At 35.3% G+C, this 18,948-nt stretch overlaps 2 protein-coding genes across 2 annotated transcripts in view; both read right to left on the bottom strand.

Moving 5' to 3' along the window:
* The window catches only part of LOC107600874 (calcium/calmodulin-dependent protein kinase kinase 2-like), a 25,294-nt gene extending 9,716 nt beyond the window's left edge, over positions 1–15,578 (bottom strand). Inside the window, exons 1-4 of the mRNA XM_016292852.1 lie at positions 15,464–15,578; positions 4,380–5,010; positions 2,217–2,264; positions 467–520 (exon numbers count right to left, since the gene is read on the bottom strand). Coding sequence (XP_016148338.1) covers positions 467–520; positions 2,217–2,264; positions 4,380–4,967 — 690 coding nt within the window. The 5' untranslated portion in view covers positions 4,968–5,010; positions 15,464–15,578. The remainder of the gene's footprint in view (positions 1–466; positions 521–2,216; positions 2,265–4,379; positions 5,011–15,463) is intronic.
* Positions 15,579–16,576: 998 nt separating this feature from the next.
* On the bottom strand, positions 16,577–18,287 carry snrpd3l (small nuclear ribonucleoprotein D3 polypeptide, like). Its single transcript, XM_016292874.1, has 4 exons — positions 18,157–18,287; positions 17,481–17,614; positions 17,155–17,347; positions 16,577–16,828 (listed from the first exon to the last, which is right to left on the bottom strand). The coding sequence occupies exons 2-4, from the start codon at positions 17,604–17,606 to the stop codon at positions 16,761–16,763; spliced, it is 387 nt and encodes a 128-aa protein (XP_016148360.1). The 5' UTR covers positions 17,607–17,614; positions 18,157–18,287; the 3' UTR covers positions 16,577–16,760.
* Between the last annotated feature and the right edge of the window lie 661 nt (positions 18,288–18,948).

Here is an 18,948-nt window from a genome sequence, read left to right on the forward strand (position 1 = left end):
TCTTTGTTTTGATGCACTAGTGCAGGGGTGGCGAACGTCGGTCCTTTTGAGCCGCAGCCCTGCAGAGTTTTGCTTCAACCCTAATCAAACACACCTGAACAAGCTAATCAAGGTCCGAACGGTTATTAGGAAGCTTCAGGCAGGTGAGTTTTAATTAGGGTTAGAGCTGAACTCTGCAGGGCTGCGGCTCTCCAGGACCGGAGTTCGCCACCGCTGCACTAGTGCTAAAATGAATTTTACTTCAATTAAAATCACATCATAATTATGATTTTTGAACCCATTAGGAGGAACTTCTCAATGGACAGCGTCTATGAGACCGTTTTAAGACTGGCTGCTGAAGATGACCTCAACTAGTCAATCAATTGAATGATTACTGATAACACTAGGATGTTAGCTCTTTACTCTTCACACATGAAGTGTCTATATACTTGTGCAAGTTCATGAGAGTGTTGCGTCAGTCACTCACATAGTATGTGTTGTCATCTTCATTGTACGCCAGCTTGACAACTCCATAGGAGCCCTTTATCAGGAAAACAAGGTGCGTCAGTCATGACAACTTGTAAATGGATCAAACTGCAATACAAACACACTCAGTAACATGCAAAAACGGTGGGAAACAGGAGGCTAAAGTGGCCAAGCATTTGTGCCGTTTGATTAACTGAAGAACATGTAAACCAAACCAAGCCAGTAGGCAATAGCTGGCATCATGATGAATGCCATAGACAGGCATAATTCCACTTCTGTTCTGTCTCTATCTCTCTCAAACCCACACACACACACACACAGGTCCCAGCTGGGAGAGCAGATTGCCGTTCCAGCAGGGAATCCAACCCTTAGACACAGAGATGAGAGCAGAGCAGGAATCTCCCCATCCAAGCTGACAGTTTTCCATGCCCTCGAATAGAGATGAAGCTTAGTGGAACAGCAACAGTGAAAACACTGCTCCTTTCACTTGCTTTACTCCATTACTCTGTATACTGCTTTATTAGTAAGTTCATTACATGCGCTTATGTGTACTCCTCTTAGAAAAAAGTACTGCGGTAATACTATGGTACACATGGTTCACAAAGAACTCAAAATACGGTGTATCATAGCATTAACACGATGCCATGTCAAAAAAAAACATGGTAAAACATGGTACTTTTGTAAGGGTCTAATTCATTCTGTTTTAATCATGAAACTTTGATCTATCCTATGGTGTCACAAAATTACCATATTCATATACTATGAAACTAAATAATATTCCAAGTTATTTCAAACTCTATTACCATGGTACCCTGTTCCAGAAAAGGAAAAAACAAGAAGGCACTATTGTATAATGTCTAGGCAAAATTGATTTTGAATAGTCAACAGCAACATTCTGTGGTCAAATACCGATTTTCCCTACATTTTTTATCTTTTTTATATTTCCGACATAGTTATCTCTGGTATAACTATTTTTTTATTCTCATATTCACTACAGTTTAAAAGAGTTTTTTAAAATTATATTATTATATTATATTATTATTTTTTAGATACTTTTATTCAGCAAGGATGCTTGAATTGATCAAAAGTGACAGTAAAGGCAGTTATGATGTTAGAAAAGATTTATTTCACTAACAGATTTAATATAGCACATTAAACATTGCTTAAACATTGATAATAATAATAAGAAGAAATGTTTCCTGGGCAACAAATGAGCATATTAAAATTATTTTTTATTTTTTAGTCATTACCCCAATCTTCAGTGTGCAAAAAAATAATTTGAATATGCTCATTTGGTGTTCAGGAAACATTTCTGAAAACTCAGCTTTGTCACCACAGGAATAAATGACATTTCAAATAGAAAACCACTATTTTAAATAGCAATAATATTTCATAATAAATGTGTTTTTTAATACAGCAATGCAGCCTTGGTGAGCATAAGCATAAATAAAAATTTTACCGACCCCAAATGTTTAAACTCAAATCTATTTTTCATGTGTATTTATTTATTTATTTTCCAAGATACATAAAAAAGGAAAAAGTGTGATCATTTCATGTGGTTAATTTTGTAAAAATGACCAATATGCCTCACGTATTTTGTTACTTTTCATATTTTTACCATACCAAATATGTGAGATGTTTGTTCTGAAATAAGGAAAACAGCTCAATTAATCTTTCAGCAGAGTGTTCATTCATCCCAGACTCAGCAGGAAGTGATCTATACATAAATAATAAATGAAAAATAGACATACTTTTCCGATCTCATCTTTCAGCTTGTACTGGTTGAGCTGCACACAGTCCTTTTGAAATAAAGAAACACATGATATCGATCAATGACACCAAGGTCTTCTTTAAGGAATTGTAGTCACTACTTGTGGCCAAAGATCGCAGCAAATGCTAACTTGATTCTCTCATTAAGAATGATGCTTGGAACATTCCAGGTTCAAAGAATCAAAAGCATTAGCAGAAGAAAAACTACAAGGGAGTTTTTGAGCCAGGGTTATTATAGTTAACTAAAACAAAATAAACGTTAATTGAAATAAAATATAAAAAAACTTGATTTCAGCTAGCTGCCAAGGCATCATTTCTCATTTTGGTTTAGCTTAATTTGAAGTACTAAAATAACAAAAACTAAATAAACTGAAACAAATAAATACAAATTAATAAAAACTATTTAGACAAAAAAAAACATAATAGAAATGACAAAAAATACACTACAAAATTACTAAAACAGTGAAAACAGAAGATATATACAAAAGTATCAAATTCAAAATATTAACAAAAACTATAATAGTATATCGATGATCCTGAAATAACACTGACTTGAGCCCAGAAAGGTACACGAGCTAAAGCTACACACATTTCTCGCTGATTTCATGTCCTAATGGAAAAGCAGAAGCATCTATAGGGGAACTTTCTCTTGACAAGCACCATTAAGAGGAAGGTTACCTTACATAGCCTCTCAAGCTTGCAGACTTGAAGCCAATGCAGAGGATGAAGAAAAGGAAATGTTCTTCTCAAAGACAATATCAGTTCTCACACAAGCAGCTCAAATTATCTCAGGGCACAGCATCACATTGTCTAGTTTTTGGTGGTATAATTATATAAGCTTACATAATTGTTAGGCACAATGTTAACCATTGTGTTGTTCAGATAGTTGGATTGTGTTAAAATAGATGATGTTGTGTTTTACACCTTCCAGATATTGCCCACCTCTAATATAGAGATCACAAAGAGCAATTTCTATATTTTATAAATGATCTTATAATATATTTAGTATATAATATGTAATATTTAATATCTAAATATAAATGAATTGACATTACTAATTAATTCAATGTTAAATACTATATAAATAATAAAAACATATTTTTATTAAAAAACTGCAACATTAGAGTAAAAAAATTCAGATTTTCCCCCATGCCATTTACAAGCCTACACTATTTAAAATATAGAGACGAATTAATTGATATGAATAATTTAAATGTTAAATAAATAATATATTTTCAAAAATATTTTCAAAATTTTTTAGCATAATTACAAACTTTTCTGTATTTTATTTCCATGACATGTACAAGGCTTCAGGCCACTATTACATCATTTAAAATATAGTGTATAATGTGAATTTTATATTAAACAATATATTTATTATACAATATTTACTGTCTATATTTAATATGTAAATAATAACTAATTGTTATTAATAATTAAGATACTGAATATTATATAAATAATAAAAATATACTTTTACAAATATGTCACATTTTAGAGTTCAAATATTTTATATTGATACAAGCATTTTATAATGTAAATTTTACATTACACAAAATATTTATTATAAACTATTTACTGTCTATATATTAAATATGTAAATAATAATTAATTGCTATTGATAATTTAGATATTAAATATTACATTAATAATAAACATATCTTAATTATTTATAAATTAAATAATAATATTTATATTTATATTAATTCTATATTTTATTTCCAGCCTACAAGCCATTTTACAAGCCTACATCATTTAAAATATAGTGATCACAAAAAGCAGTTTCTAGCCCCAAAGCTTTATCATGTATATTTTTTTATATTTAATATTTAGATTTAATGTGTAATTATGAATTAATTTAAATTAATAATTTAGATAATAGATATTATATAAAAAAATTGCATGACAAAAAATTTTACATTTCATTTAAATATAATATAATTAATTAATGGATTTATGTAAGGGACCTGCCATTACCTCCGGCCACCTACCTGCAGGTCTGTGATGGAGACACGATGAGACAAAAAAATTGCATGACAAAAATGTTTACATTTCATTTAAATATAATATAATTAATTAATGGATTTATGTAAGGGACTTCCCTACTCTTCCAATCACACCTGCCATTACCTCCGGCCACCTACCTGCAGGTCTGTGATGGAGACACGATGAGACTCCACGGTTGGTCTTCGAGGGAGGCGTGGAGACGAGTGAGGGGAGGTGATTGGCGAGTAGGGCAGCGATGGGTAAATATAGCGTCCATTCAGCCCCGGTGAACCGCAGGGCGATGAAAGCGTCTGTGAGCGTTCCTGTAGTGACAGCTTCCGGTCGGAGAGGCTCAGTCTACCTCTGTGCTCCTGTGGTTCTGGGAAGAGCGCTTCCGGGCAGCCCACCGTGTGGGATAACAGATCACAGGAGACCATGCGGAAGGGCGGGACTGGACCTGACGACGCCGGCTCTGGCGTTTCCGAGCTGTCCATGTCCTCCACCTCCTCCTCCTCTCCGCCCTCCTGCCCTGAGCCACCACTGGGCTCGTACTCCGTCACCACAATCATGGACTCCATCTCACTGGTACAAGAGCTCAGGCGCGTGGATGGGGAAGGGAGCACAACACAGCTCCGCAGCAGGTCAGGCAGTGGCTGATTGGGCGGCTGTACTCGGGGAATGGGCGGAGCATGGCCCAGAGCGGCAGGGGGATCAGAAGAGGGCCAGGAGGAGACACAGGGAAACATAGTGTCCTTCCCAAACACCTCTCAGTAGCCCCTCCATCAAAGCCTGGCAGGAAAAACAGAGTTGGGAAATGTTAGATGTCATATAGAATGTCCGCGCTTTTGCCCAATGAATTTCCTTGACTTTGAGTATCGTTTGGGAATGGCCGTTATGATCACTTCACATTTTTATTATTATTTTTCCATGTTCTTTCCTGATATTGCCCACTCAATATTCTATATATCCAATCCCAATCAATAAATTTTGCCCAATCACCAATATTTTATAATGTATTATTTTATATATTATATTTATCATATAATTATTATACCCATTATATAAATATTTGATATTTACTGTATATAATAGTTAGTATTCAACTGTTTAGTGTCCAATTATAAATTGATGTTAAAGGGGGTCATATGATGCGATTTCAATTTTTTTTCTTTCTCTTTGAAGTGTTACAAGCTCTGGGTGCATAAAGAAGATCTGTAAAGTTGCAAAGACTAAAGTCTCAAATCCAAAGATATATTCTTTATAAAAGTTAAGAGTCAGCCACGCCTACCTAAAACGGCTCGTTCTAACACGCCCCCACATGTCTATGACACGATGTGGGAAGATTTGCATAATGCCGCCCAAATGTTCACGCAAAGAAAGAAGGCGTATCTTTTATTCTCTCTGTAGTATTGTTGTTGCTGCCGCTGCCATGTCGTGAAGGCGCTGTGTGTTTCGTTGTGAAAGCGAAACTACTTTGTTTGGCCTTCCAAAAGAGGACGATATCCGCTTAGTCATGCCTAGAGCTGATCCGTGCTGGTCGCTGAGGAAATACATCAACTTCGCACTGTGGATCGCCGGACCGTCTTTCACCGTGGACGAAGCGGAGTCCAGCCCGGGGTCGTCACATGTGGTATTATAATCCGTAATTATGTCCCCACTGGATGCAACAAATGCCTCGTTTATAATGGGTTTTCATGTTTTTGTCTCGTCGCTCTGGCAGGACAGGGCATCACAGTATGGTAAGGGGCGTAACATTTCCGTCACACGCTTGAGGTATTCGGCCAATCACAACGCACTGGATAGCTGGCCAATCAGAGCACACCTCGCTTTTCAGACCGATGAGCTTTGTAAAAATCGACGTGTTTCAGAAAGGCGGGGCATAGAGGAGAAACAATAATGTACATTATGTGGAAAATAAGTTTTTTGAACCTTAAACCACATAAACACATTTCATTACACCAAATACACAAAACAATGTTCTTTTTAGCAACATCATATGACCCCTTTAATATTTTAGATATGAACTATTACACAAATATACAAATTTTAAACTATTTAAAAATATTTTTTAACATTTTTGAGTTGATCATAACTAAATTTCTTTTTTATCCTTGATTTTCACAAGTCTGCACCTTCTTAAAAAGCCCTGACATGTATTATTGTGATATATGCAAGTATTTATTAATTTTGCTACTTTTTTTTTTTTTGGGCTAATGGACCTGGAGTCTGGAAATAAAGTTGAATGACCATATCTTACAAAATGTCAGTGCACATTCAGGTGTTTTTGTAGAATTTTTGTGATTTTGTGATTTTTGTGATCAGAAAAAACTGATTTTTGTGTGTTGAATTGAGATGTGTGTATATACAGTATATTATATATCTATATACACACACACCTCCATTCAACACACAACATTTTCTAATTTACATACCTTTAAAATTCTACAAAATCTCTATTTTAAAATTCCTTGATATTCCTGGGTTTTCCCTGACATTGATTCTAGGACAAAGTCTAATGGGAACAAACCCTTGATACAAAAAAACCTTTGCGCTATATATACTTAACCTCCATTTTTGTCTTTAAGTCAGGTCATTGTTATAAAATGATATTACACTGAAAAGTGGTGTACCTGTACAGATTAAACGAGTGAATACAGCTAATAAGCTTATAAATTTAAGATGCTTCAAGTAAAGCCTGCTTGAAAAGATTACATATCTCCATTCTGCTCTGAGCCCGCGTTTCTTAATGGCATTGATTTACATGCAAAATGCTGTAGTTTCTTTGGCAAGCCGATTTTCTGAACATTGGAGACTCTGTGTGTGTGTGGGAGAGGTGTGGGTCTCGCAGAATGAGAGAAATATAAGCAGGTACAATAAAAAAGACATTCATTACTCTGAGGGGTTCAGAAATGAGAACTTGTGTGGGCTGGCCCACCCCCTCCATGCGTCCTCATTTCTATCGCTCGCATTCACCGAGATCCACTGCAGCTTGGTTTTTCTTCTCTATCTCGGTTTCGTTCCATGTCATTTCTTCATCTGCGATCGAATCTCTACTTATGTTTTTGCTGTAATATCATCTCGGGGCCCTGGCCTCCATGCGTTCTCCTGTCAAAACACCTACACAGCTGGTAGATGGTGTTCTCTCTCCCTCAATCGGGAACACTGTGGGGGAAAAAAGCCTATTTTTCTCAGCGTTCCTCATCTTTGACCCCTCCCGCATCCATTTCCCAACATTCATTTTCACCCTAAATGGGTGAACTCATTTTCACCCTAAATCAGAACGCACTGATGAGGATTCGAGCTTTTCTAGCTAAAAATGTCACTTTCTCACAAGAAAAAAAGTCACATTCATACTGGAAATAACCTCCATTCTCAAAAATCTCCATTCGGATCAAAAATTACATTAGAGGAAAGCCTCAGAATATAATAGAAACTTGGTAGGCTCTTAAATTAAACCACTTTATAATCACCCAGAACATAATACAACCACCTAGCCATGTGCTAGAAACCACGCAGAACACCTTAGAAACAGTATAAGTGTCAACCTTTGTATGATTAAGCAAGCACTATTCACATTTATGCATAAAATGTAAAAAATCTTGTTTATCAAACTGTCCCTCACTATCCATCACCTACTGAGAGATTCAGCCAGTAAGAGAATGAATGATGGATTTTAGATGACATTAATATGACAACAAGTAACAACCAAGTGATTGTAACGTCACGCAAGACGATATGTGCAACATCCTGTGTTGTAAACATTTTTAAAACACACAAAAGTACTGTTATGCTTATTATTAAACTTATAATGACACTTATAATAAACTTACATTTATGCAGTTTCTATTTAATCTTATTCTTGAAATTAAAATTGTATATTTAAATTTTACATTTATTAATAAAGAAATTGAAAGCACACTGAGAAAACACTGAGAAATAAAATGTAGCATTCTTTCCAAAACATTAAAAAATCTAACCGACCCCAAACTTTTGAATGGTAGTGTATTTAGTTATTTAAGAGCTGCGTTTTTTTCCGTTAAAATTTTTCTGGACTCCTTTTTAATGGTTAAATTAAATTGTATTAATCAAAAAGCATGTCTAATTAATTACAATCATGAAACTTAAACAATTTAACATCAATTTATTAAAAGTTTAACAAAAATTACATGTTTAGGGCCCTATGAAATGTTTCATTTTTTCCAACCTTATGTTTTATTGTTACAAATTCTGTGTTTTAACATGTCAAATCATTTGAAAGCATAAAAAAAGTTTCATTTATTCTTACAATAGCCTTATGATTTTTTGCTCAAAAATTATGTGTTGTGTATTTACATTTTTTAAGGCATAAAACATTCATTTAACAACCTTATGTTTTATTGTTACAAATTCTGTGTTTTAACATGTCAAATCATTTGAAAGCATAAAAAAAGTTTCATTTATTCTTACAATAGCCTTATGATTTTTTGCTCAAAAATTATGTGTTGTGTATTTACATTTTTTAAGGCATAAAACATTCATTTAATCTATATTTTAATTATTGAAAATTAAACAAATTAAATTTTTTGGAAAATAAAGGGGATTTAATATTACAATTAAAACAATGAAGAAATATTGTATGATTATTCCTTACAAATAAGGTTTTAATAATTTGAGTAGTAGTAGTTGCCTATTATGTACATTCTACTGAACAATAGTAATATATTTCTGCCGCAATGTCTTCAAGTTAAACCAAACTTTTATTTTGACGGGTTGCCGTGAATACCTTTACATTTCTGTGTGTGTATGATATGATGATAGTTTAACTGAAATGAAACGGTCAAATGCTGATGAAGTGGCTCTCAGAGCAGTTCTGGAGATGCTGTTCATGTATTTATGTCCTCATTAGTGAGAAGCATCACACGCGCTTTAGTACGAGTAGTAAACAAAACCGCACGTCTGAGCCATTCATTAACACAGAGACACGCATAATTCATATTTAAATAGTCTTTTTGCAGCTTAATATTTACAAATACTACTAGTGGGAGTGGGAGTATACTCACTTCTGTGTGCGCATCAGTGCAGAGAGCGCGTGACCACGTAACGTAAAGACAGAAATGACATGCCGTCGTGTAAATAAGAAAAATAACATAAGGCTATTTAGTTAGTTTAATAAAAGAACTTTTTTTGGTTAAAAATGATCTGAAATCAATATTTGGGCAAGTACATAACCAGCCAGTGTTCAAAACTATCGCCTTACTTTAGCCCGATTCACAACGGTTAGGTTATAATAATGTTTTCTAATTTGAGTGGTACGGATAGGTTTTCGTAGGAAATTCGAGCATGGCACTGCATCATTACGACACGTCTGTAAACATAAAGAAGTTATCCCTGCTACTAGGCTATCGCATGTGAGGATCCTGTAAGTGGCAGATCGTTTATAGCATTTTCTCACAGCAGCCAGAATAATTAAATGTATCATTTTGATGGCGGATTGTAATCCATAAAGGATTATGTGTTTATGAAACATGTGAATGAAATTACATTATATTCCAGTTATAAATGTGCTTCTGATTACAGATAGCCTGGGATTACACAAGATTTGTATTTTAAAGAAAACCAGTTCGAAAGGAGCATAATTTGCTTTTTGGGTTAAAAGAATTTCTTAATATGAAATTCGAAGAGTATGACAATTGGACTAGACTGTGCAGAAATTGAAGTCTACATGCTAATACACACTATACTCATAGTCACCAATGCTGATGTTGTTAACATTAATCATTTGAGAATAAAATATAACAATAATAATAATTTGAACGGTTTGATGTGATATGAGCTAACCGATCTTTAGATTTAATCACCATTGGTAGCGAGTATGGTAATACTTTTTTCCTCAGTTGGTCAGAACAAAGGTGGCAGACTTGTTACTTGTTCAGATGGCAATATACGGTGAAAATTCTTATTTGGGTCATATTCCAAGACGTAGGCTAGAATCTGTGATTGCGAAGTACAGTAAATATCCACACCGGTGCGGTGACTGACTGCCACACATACTCTTCAGAACATTAGATTCATGTTCTGACTCACAACCCACGCAAGCTAGATAATTCCGCACAGAGCTGCAATTCCAGAATTTTAAACAGAGATGGCGACAAAGAGGCAAAACTTATGGACTGCAGCTTTAAATAAAATTGGGGGGCGCCCCCCTAATATAACTCAATATAATGGCAGGAGAAACACTGCTATTCATTTAGGAAGCCTGAAACAAGTATCACAGTTTGCACAGTTTGCAACAGTTTTCAGCCTTGATAAGAAGAAATGTTTCTTGAGCACCAAATCAGCATTTTATAATGATTTCTGAATAATCGTGATATTGAGGACTGAATTATAGTTGCTAAACAGCTTTGCCATCACAGGAATAAATTACATTTTAAATGATTTAATATATATTAAAACTCAAAACAGGTATTTTACATTGTAATGATATTTCACAATATTAATGTTTTCACTGTATTTTTGGACAAATAAATGTAGCATTCTTTCCAAAACATTAAAAAATCTAACCGACCCCAAACTTTTGAATGGTAGTGTATTTAGTTATTTAAGAGCTGATTGCATTAAAAAGTGTAAACTGGTAATAAATAGGCTATTGGTTGAAGTGATTATTGGTCAATCTCTGAAGGTAATCATTCAGTGTAGCAAAGTATCATGGTATTGACATCTGATGCCATTACTGTACCATCACAGCACTAATGGTCTACTATTATTAGTACACATTCACTAATAAAGCAGCACACAACCAAATAAATCACTTATTTTAAGATATCTGAGTAGAAGAGGCACATTTTATGATGAAATTAGATGTTTTTAATGTCAGATCCGATTTTAATCACTGGTCTGTCTCTGGTATGGACGCCGTTAGTGACTTCCTGTCTACCTCGATGACAAAGAGACAGCCCAGCTGAGCACAGAGCGGTCAGGCATGTCCGACCCATTTGTCAGCTCAGGTACTGATGGGGGATGATGAAAGTGTGCAGAAAGTCAGAGGGATTGATGTGTCATTATCCAGTCCGAGCGTCAGGCAACTATCTGAAACTCATGCGGCAGTATTACAGGTACACTGCAAGCATCTAAAATACCCAGAGTATCACGTCCTCTTTTCAAGAACAGGAAATTCACAGTAGATGTGGCCTGACTGCAATGGTAGGCTGAGCTATTTTAATCTGAGAGCAGTTTCCACATTCTTCTGTGACCTACTTCGATCTTTGATGGATTGCAAACCAAGTGTTTCTCCTTCACGTGCCAAACCTACCAAACCTCATTTGTTATGGAGACTCGGACTCACAAGCAAACAATCCTTGGACCCCCACGGACCACATGTATAACAAACTGGGTCTACATTAAAGGGTTTCCACAAAGAACATCATCAAATGCATAAAAAGACCCACCACTTTGAGTCAATCCCTTACCCAAGATGAACTCCAGCAAGAAACCCATTTTACCCTAGAAACAAATAGATGCAGCCTTACACCAAATGACTTTACACTCACTAGTTGTCTTTATTATGGTGAGATGCACAGGGCATCCACGGGGAAAGGGGTCCACAGAGGATTGACCATATGGGACCATCTGGAGTGTTCAGCATTCTTCGAAACATTAGCTTTAACAGGGAAAACCAAAGTACTAATCTGTGGACAAGAGGAAGCAGGAATAATCTACACACTGACTTAATACTAACCTAGCATGTTGTACCTAACACTTTAAAGACAAGTTTTGGGTTCAAAACGAGTTAAGCTCTCTCAACACCATCTGCGGGGTGCTGTCGATCTCCACAGACAATGATTTTGGCTTTACAATAATACCCCAATATACAGCACTTCAAGCGAAAAACAAAGAATGGTGTGACGCCATTCGGGTGTGCCGGAAGCGTGAATCCTTATAAGTGAAAACACGATTCCTAACACCGTGTCTACACCGGACATGAATGGCGCGGCGTGACAAAATACTATAGAACCACTGATCTATAATTGAGATGTATTATATATAGATCAGTCTATAGAACTCATTATAATCAGTGATGCTGTCTACACTGGATGCGGCGTGACACGACAAATCCCTGACAGTAAACTGCTGCCGCGTTCTATTTATGACATCCTGACACAAATTTCAAATGATTTTCAACGGTCGCTTTGTCGCGTCCAGTGTAGACAGACTTTAGCCGATGCAGCGCGGCGCAACACGACAACTGTCGCGTCCTGTGTAGACGGTTGCCTGTTACATACTACAGTACATAAAATTTCACTTACCACATAAACAGAGTAAGGAGAGATGACTGAGGACGATGGCAAATGATTTGCAGATCCTCAGTACCACTGACAAACATATAATCTTGTAAAATGTGTGGCAAGTACTGCCGCTCCATAGTATAAACAGAGTACGTGAGATCGCGAATCTCGAAAGTGAAAGTGAAACTAAAAGTGATTGTGCATTCAAAAGCACGATGCAAGTTTCAATGCCAGGTATAATAGCGGCTCCCTGATGCTGAAATATATATATGTAGTATAATTACCCAATTATTTATTTAACTGCGAGGAAAAATATTGAAATATATATTTTCCTCCCATCTCGTATTTATTCCCTTTAGGGGTTCCGCCTACACGTCATTTTTCTTTCCGAACACGGTATTGGGATGTGGAGTACACAATGTATATATGTGTGTGTAAATATTTTTAATTTGTAAATATCCTAATCTTGATTATTATTATTAGTAGTAGTATTAATATTGTTAGTAGTATTAGTATTAGTAGTAGTATTATTAATGTATAATAATAATAATAATATATTGCTGTAATATTTTGATATTAACATAATTTTTTATAATTTCTCTGATTATTTGCTTTTTCTTTACTTAAATTTATTATTTGTTGCTTATTTTATTTACATTTTCTGTGCAGTACTCTTTACACAGAGCTGGTTTCTTGAATATACAGTACACTATGGCATCAAAATGATAGATAGATAGATAGATAGATAGATAGATAGATAGATAGATAGATAGATAGATAGATAGATAGATAGATAGAGTATTTTAAGACTATCTATTTTATTTATTTTTATTTTTATTTTTGGGGGGTGTTTTTTATGAAATGGAATATCTTGTTACTGATTATGAACATGCTATAATAATAATAATAATAATATGTTGCTGTAACATTACAATAAATGTTAACTTAAAATTGCTCAATCAAATTAGTAATATTATTAGCATTATAGTAATAAATTGCTATAATATTAAAAAAATATTGTTATATTATTGGGATTTGATAAATAATTTAATTTTAATATGAAACCTAAGACGTTGCTACCATATTTTATACGGTAAAATTCCGGCAACCACAGCTGCCGGTTTTTTACCGTACATTTTACGGAATTTTTTTTACAGTGTACATGTCAGTATATCAGTTTAAAAACAAAAAGGTCCGCCACACTTTATACAAGTCGGTGGATATTTCTCATGCCCATGCGTTGGCTGTTAGTTGCATCTGATCACGTTCCATAAACTAAGAAATGAAAAGTAATTACACCAACCTCAATCACATTTTTTCACATGAGGCCTGAAAAATAAATAAGCAACTTTATCCAGCTCACCCACAGCTAGATTTCAAATCATACCCGAATGGCTCATTCCACAGGGAAAAGCCCTCCAGAGACCGTCTTACGCCACTCTCTCCAAACAAGGCAAACTATTTTAGACCCATGAAAACACAAGTCAGTGGATACAAAACACCATTTGTTAATAATTCAGCACAACTGACATCTAATGTACTTGTATGCATATATTTCCTTTAATTATAGCCATATGGATTAAAATATCACACAATAGCTGTCAAAACCTAGACAGCATTTTTGGACATGAGAACCATTTGCATGTTCCTTTGAAGCCCGAAAATACCGTCTAGGCAGGCAGCTCACTAGATGTTGATACGCAGCCAGAGATTTTACGGGTTTCACTTATCAGCTGTCAAACAAACAGGGTGAAAATGAATTAAGGATGCTTAATGCTTTGGTAACTGGGTCATTCTACAAAACAGGTGCTATTTTTGTCTCTCAAATACATATTGGGAAAAAATAACTTTAACATTCAATAGATGATGCCAACTTTAAACACATAAACAAAACCTGTTAACTTTTTTCTTTCTTCATAAAGATGAGTCATTTTTACCACTCCTGTCTGTCCAGCGTCTCGCTATTTATCCTCCTGAGACCCAGCTATAGAGTTTTAGCCTCTGTAGTGGACATTATATTTGAGTGAATTTCTCTGAGACCTCACATGTCACAGTTTTAAGTCTGGATGTTCTGTACAGAGCACATTCAGGGCTTTCCAGAGATACCAAATGATTGGATGTTTCACCGTGACCACTCGCTCTCCGTATTTTACCATATTTTTCTTATGCGCTAAACAATGACATGAAAAAATACTCAATTCTCAAAGCTTTTTATTTCTAGTTCTCAGGAGGATATTAGAATAATATATATTTGTAATATTAGAAAAATGTTATTAAATATAAAATATATGAAAGCCTAATATATATTCTAATACAAAATGATCTGCTATAATTTATCTAAAAATCAAGACAACTTACAGTCTCGTTTTTTTCTTGTCTTTTTGTTACTTTTGATCATAGTCCAATCTTAAATGTTCAAGTCTGTTTAGATGAATGTGCATAGCAAATGTTTGAAAATCGAAAAGTGGAGATTTGTTGAAATATCAGCATTAAATTCTCCTCATAATAAGCACTTTGTAGTTTCACGACCTCGCAATATCAACTTGAACTAAAAACTGTCAACCCTGTTTTATCCTCAATCCTCTCCCAGAATAAATTACAATTGATTGATTTCACAATTCACTGAGTTTTACTGAATGTTTAAAAATTTGACTTTAAATCACATTAAAGCTAAAAATGCTCCTATTTCTTAGAATAACCCAACTTCCTAATAACCAAACTGATCTTATGTGAATATTAGATGTGTATAGACTCCTGCTTCACAATTGCCATGCAACGCAATTTCATGCATATCATCTGTAAAAGCTTGATGTAAACACTGAGACTAGCTCGAAGCGCAGATTCCGTTCAAGCTGGCTAACGCATCTCTTACGAAACAGATGTTTGGGAAATCCAGCCGAGGATTAATAAAATCATTGTGATCACGCATGTCGCCCTATAGAAGTATAACAGCGGTCGTTGGTTCAGTGTTGTGTCCTTACCTCGACCGTTTGTAAGATCCTGCTTTTGAAGGGTATGTTGTTAGCTCGCTGGCAGTAATGGTAGCGGTTTATGATATGGTATGATGTGCAGGCAGCGGGGGACGGAGGTGCTTCTGCTGGGAGTGAATGTGAGTGGCGACATCTAACGGTCACAAGGGGAACTGCGTCTAATGTTGAACAGACAAGCAGGGGATATTAGCTTGATTCATTGAACTTCAGCGCTGCCTGCACTATTACTCAACTGCATTTTGACACGAAGTCAAGTCAAAAATTAATCTTTCGATCGTTTCAATTTCGTGTAAATCCCCAAAGTACCATTTTTACTAAGCCAATACAATTGAACTTTCATAGCAGATGACATTGATTTCAGTGGGAACCTGTTTGGAGACAACCATGGCACTCATTTATTACTCTAAAGAAATAAACTTACATGTTTAGACATTGCTAAAGATTGACAAATTATCTAACAGTTTTCAAATTAATATTTTGTGTGTTCTAGTGTTATATAATCAGGACACCAATGCTAAAATGCAAAAAAAAAAAAAAATTTTTTTAAAAAGTGTGATCATAAAACCTGGACAGCTGGAGCACCAAGATGAACTTCAACATCTTTGTACAAGTAAGAGAAGCTGATTCCCTCCTCCAACATATCTCATGATATCTGAAGCAACTGGAAGATGTTTTTAGACAACATTCTACTTGAGACTATTAAAAAATTGCATGAACCTATTCTAAGAAGTTAGGAAGCTGTATTAAAGGTGGTGAAACACCTTAATAAAGAAATATTATATATTCATATATTAATTAATTACATATACACTATTAAATACATTAAAGTTAATAAAGTAGATTAAATTGTTTTCAGTCAAATACTTTGAGCTTTGCAAGTGAAATCTGAGACAAAATCCATATTTTCACTAAATATTTTTTTTTATAACAAAAAAAATAAAAATAAAAGTAGTAAAATGTCTTCATTTCTTCCAACTTTTTCTCTCATCTGACCAAAATAAATCAAACTTTAATTGTTGAGCTGTTTAGATTTTGATGTGTTAATAAATGCAATGCGATACAATTAAGGAATGGTTTAGCACCATTGATAAAACAGACTTTTTATATAATTAAACAGCTTTATTACATGAGAAAAGTGAAACTAACTGTTGCAAAATCAACAAAACAAGATCACCAAACCAAACCAAACCAAAAAAAAAACAAAAAACAGCAGCACACAACTTCTCATAAAAGAAAAAAAACAAACACTGTACAAAATGACACAGTTGTGATTGAAACTGGATTCACATTATCGTCTTTTCTGGAAAATATTTCCCCTTCCTCCTGGCCCTCCTCGACCTCGGCCCCTTGCTGCGACTGCAAAGGAAAGACAAACAGTTAGTGGTTTCATCTTATGCGTTTCCCATGAAAAGCATTAACTTGTTCAGCCTCCCGATTAAACAAAAGACAAACAGTGTTCAGTGCTTTAGGACATTTAAATTAATTGTATTATTTATATTTAATATTTATATATAATTGATATTTAAAGGCAATTGCTAATGGTACTAAAATGTACTAGATGCTCCAACAAAAATAATTCGGGACTACACAAATAATGCGGCTAAAAAGCATTTGACCTGAAAAACACACAGCATAACTACAGTTACTGTAATGAAGTCAAAGATGTCATAAAAAGGTCCAACCTTGAGCTTTGAGAATAGCAGCTTTGCCTCTTCCAGCTCCTGCACCTTGGTTTTTGTTTTTCATGCTCTTCAACATGGGGGCGTTTTTCAACATGTCAGGCAGAATGAGGAAGCGTATTTTGCTGCCGCGAATGTATACCTGCTCCAGCTGGGACACTCGGCCATCTCGATAGGTCACTGTAATGTTGGACATCTGATTCAAATAAAACATAAGCTCAGTTAGTTTCATTACTCAAGGCTCCCTGCAAATTTAAATTTAAGTTTAAAGTAAATGTTTGGATAAAGTAGATACAATGCATCAAGAATGAATTGTGATTCAGCAGTACCTGGCAGTTCATGTTATCCTCTGCTTCAATCAATTTGCCTCTGTACACCTCACCCGTGTTTGTCTCGCAGGTCACGATGTGACCCTCTGCTTCATGCAGGACTTTGATGGGAACACCAATAGACATGTTTTAATCTGAAGACAAAAAAAATGTAATTAACACCAAGTTTAGAATAGTTTCTAATCGTTGATGATGAAAGTAATAACTAGAGGTGAACGTTCAGACTCAGAGAGAATACTGATTCTTAAGTGTTCGAGTCACTTAAAAAGATCCGATTCATTAGAACAATTCGTTCGGGACTCGGACTACACTGGTCCCGCTGTATACTTTTGATTCAGTAAAACGAACCGGCTCATAAGAATCATTCGTTCAGGAATCATGTTCTGTGCATATTGCATATCCACGCACAAAAATGGAACGCCATGAAAACCATTCAGTTTTGGTATTTAATACAGCTAGCTTATACTGACTTAAGTAACTAAACTAACTAATATACATATATATATCTAGACTGCTCTCAAACGAGTCGAATACATAAACCAAGCAAACAATGAATGTCTGAAATAGACGTTGTTCCGCTAAAGCATCGAACAGATCCAACAGGACCGTATACTTTCGCGAAAGACAAAACGATAGACTACAAATAATAGATTTGTGTCATAAAACATTCCAGTACCTTGTATCAACGGCTTCGTAGAAAACCTCACAGTTGAACAACGTGAGTATTTGCGGCGTTTTCCCGCTCCCACAATGCAGCTGAAAGCAGAAGCCCCGCCCTTTCCTGAAACCCTGTTGCATTTTGGGAGTTGAAGTCCTATTACGAAGTAACATTCAGGTCAATGTAAACAAGAATCAGACACCTCAGAATTACACAAGAGGGCAGTATTGAATTGTGGCTTTTATCCCAAACAATGTCATTCAATATGAAGGGATAGTTCAGCCAAAAATGAAAATTTGATGTTTATCTGCTTACCCCCAGGGCATCCAAGATGTAGGTGACTTTGTTTGTTCAGTAGAACACATATGATGATTTTTAACTCCAGCCGTTGCAGTCTATCAGTCTTATAATGCAATGGTAACAAAATCTATGAGAGTTAAAAAAGCATGCACAGACAAATCCAAATTAATTCATCAATGTGTCGTCACGAGCCGCAGGAATTAATTTGGATTTGTCTGCCAACACTCCCGAATGAGTTCACGCGAGAGAACGTAATCTTTTAGTTTTAAGTCGGTTTGAGCAATCCGGATAAGCGCAAGTAAGTACCATTTTGATTAGCCGTCATATCTACAATGCACTGTGCACTGTGTAAACAATGAGTGACGTATACACGCGAGAGATCACTTCCGGCGCTTGCGTAAACTACGCCAGAGCGCGTACACACCTCACGCACCGGCTGCCTGCTCAAGGAAGTTGGACATAGTGTTGTCTTAGAGGTAAAATATGATATAAATACTGTTCGGTTTCTGG

This window comes from Sinocyclocheilus grahami, unplaced genomic scaffold (genome assembly GCF_001515645.1).
Source record: "Sinocyclocheilus grahami isolate Dianchi unplaced genomic scaffold, SAMN03320097.WGS_v1.1 scaffold294.1, whole genome shotgun sequence".
Classification (NCBI taxonomy): domain Eukaryota; kingdom Metazoa; phylum Chordata; class Actinopteri; order Cypriniformes; family Cyprinidae; genus Sinocyclocheilus; species Sinocyclocheilus grahami.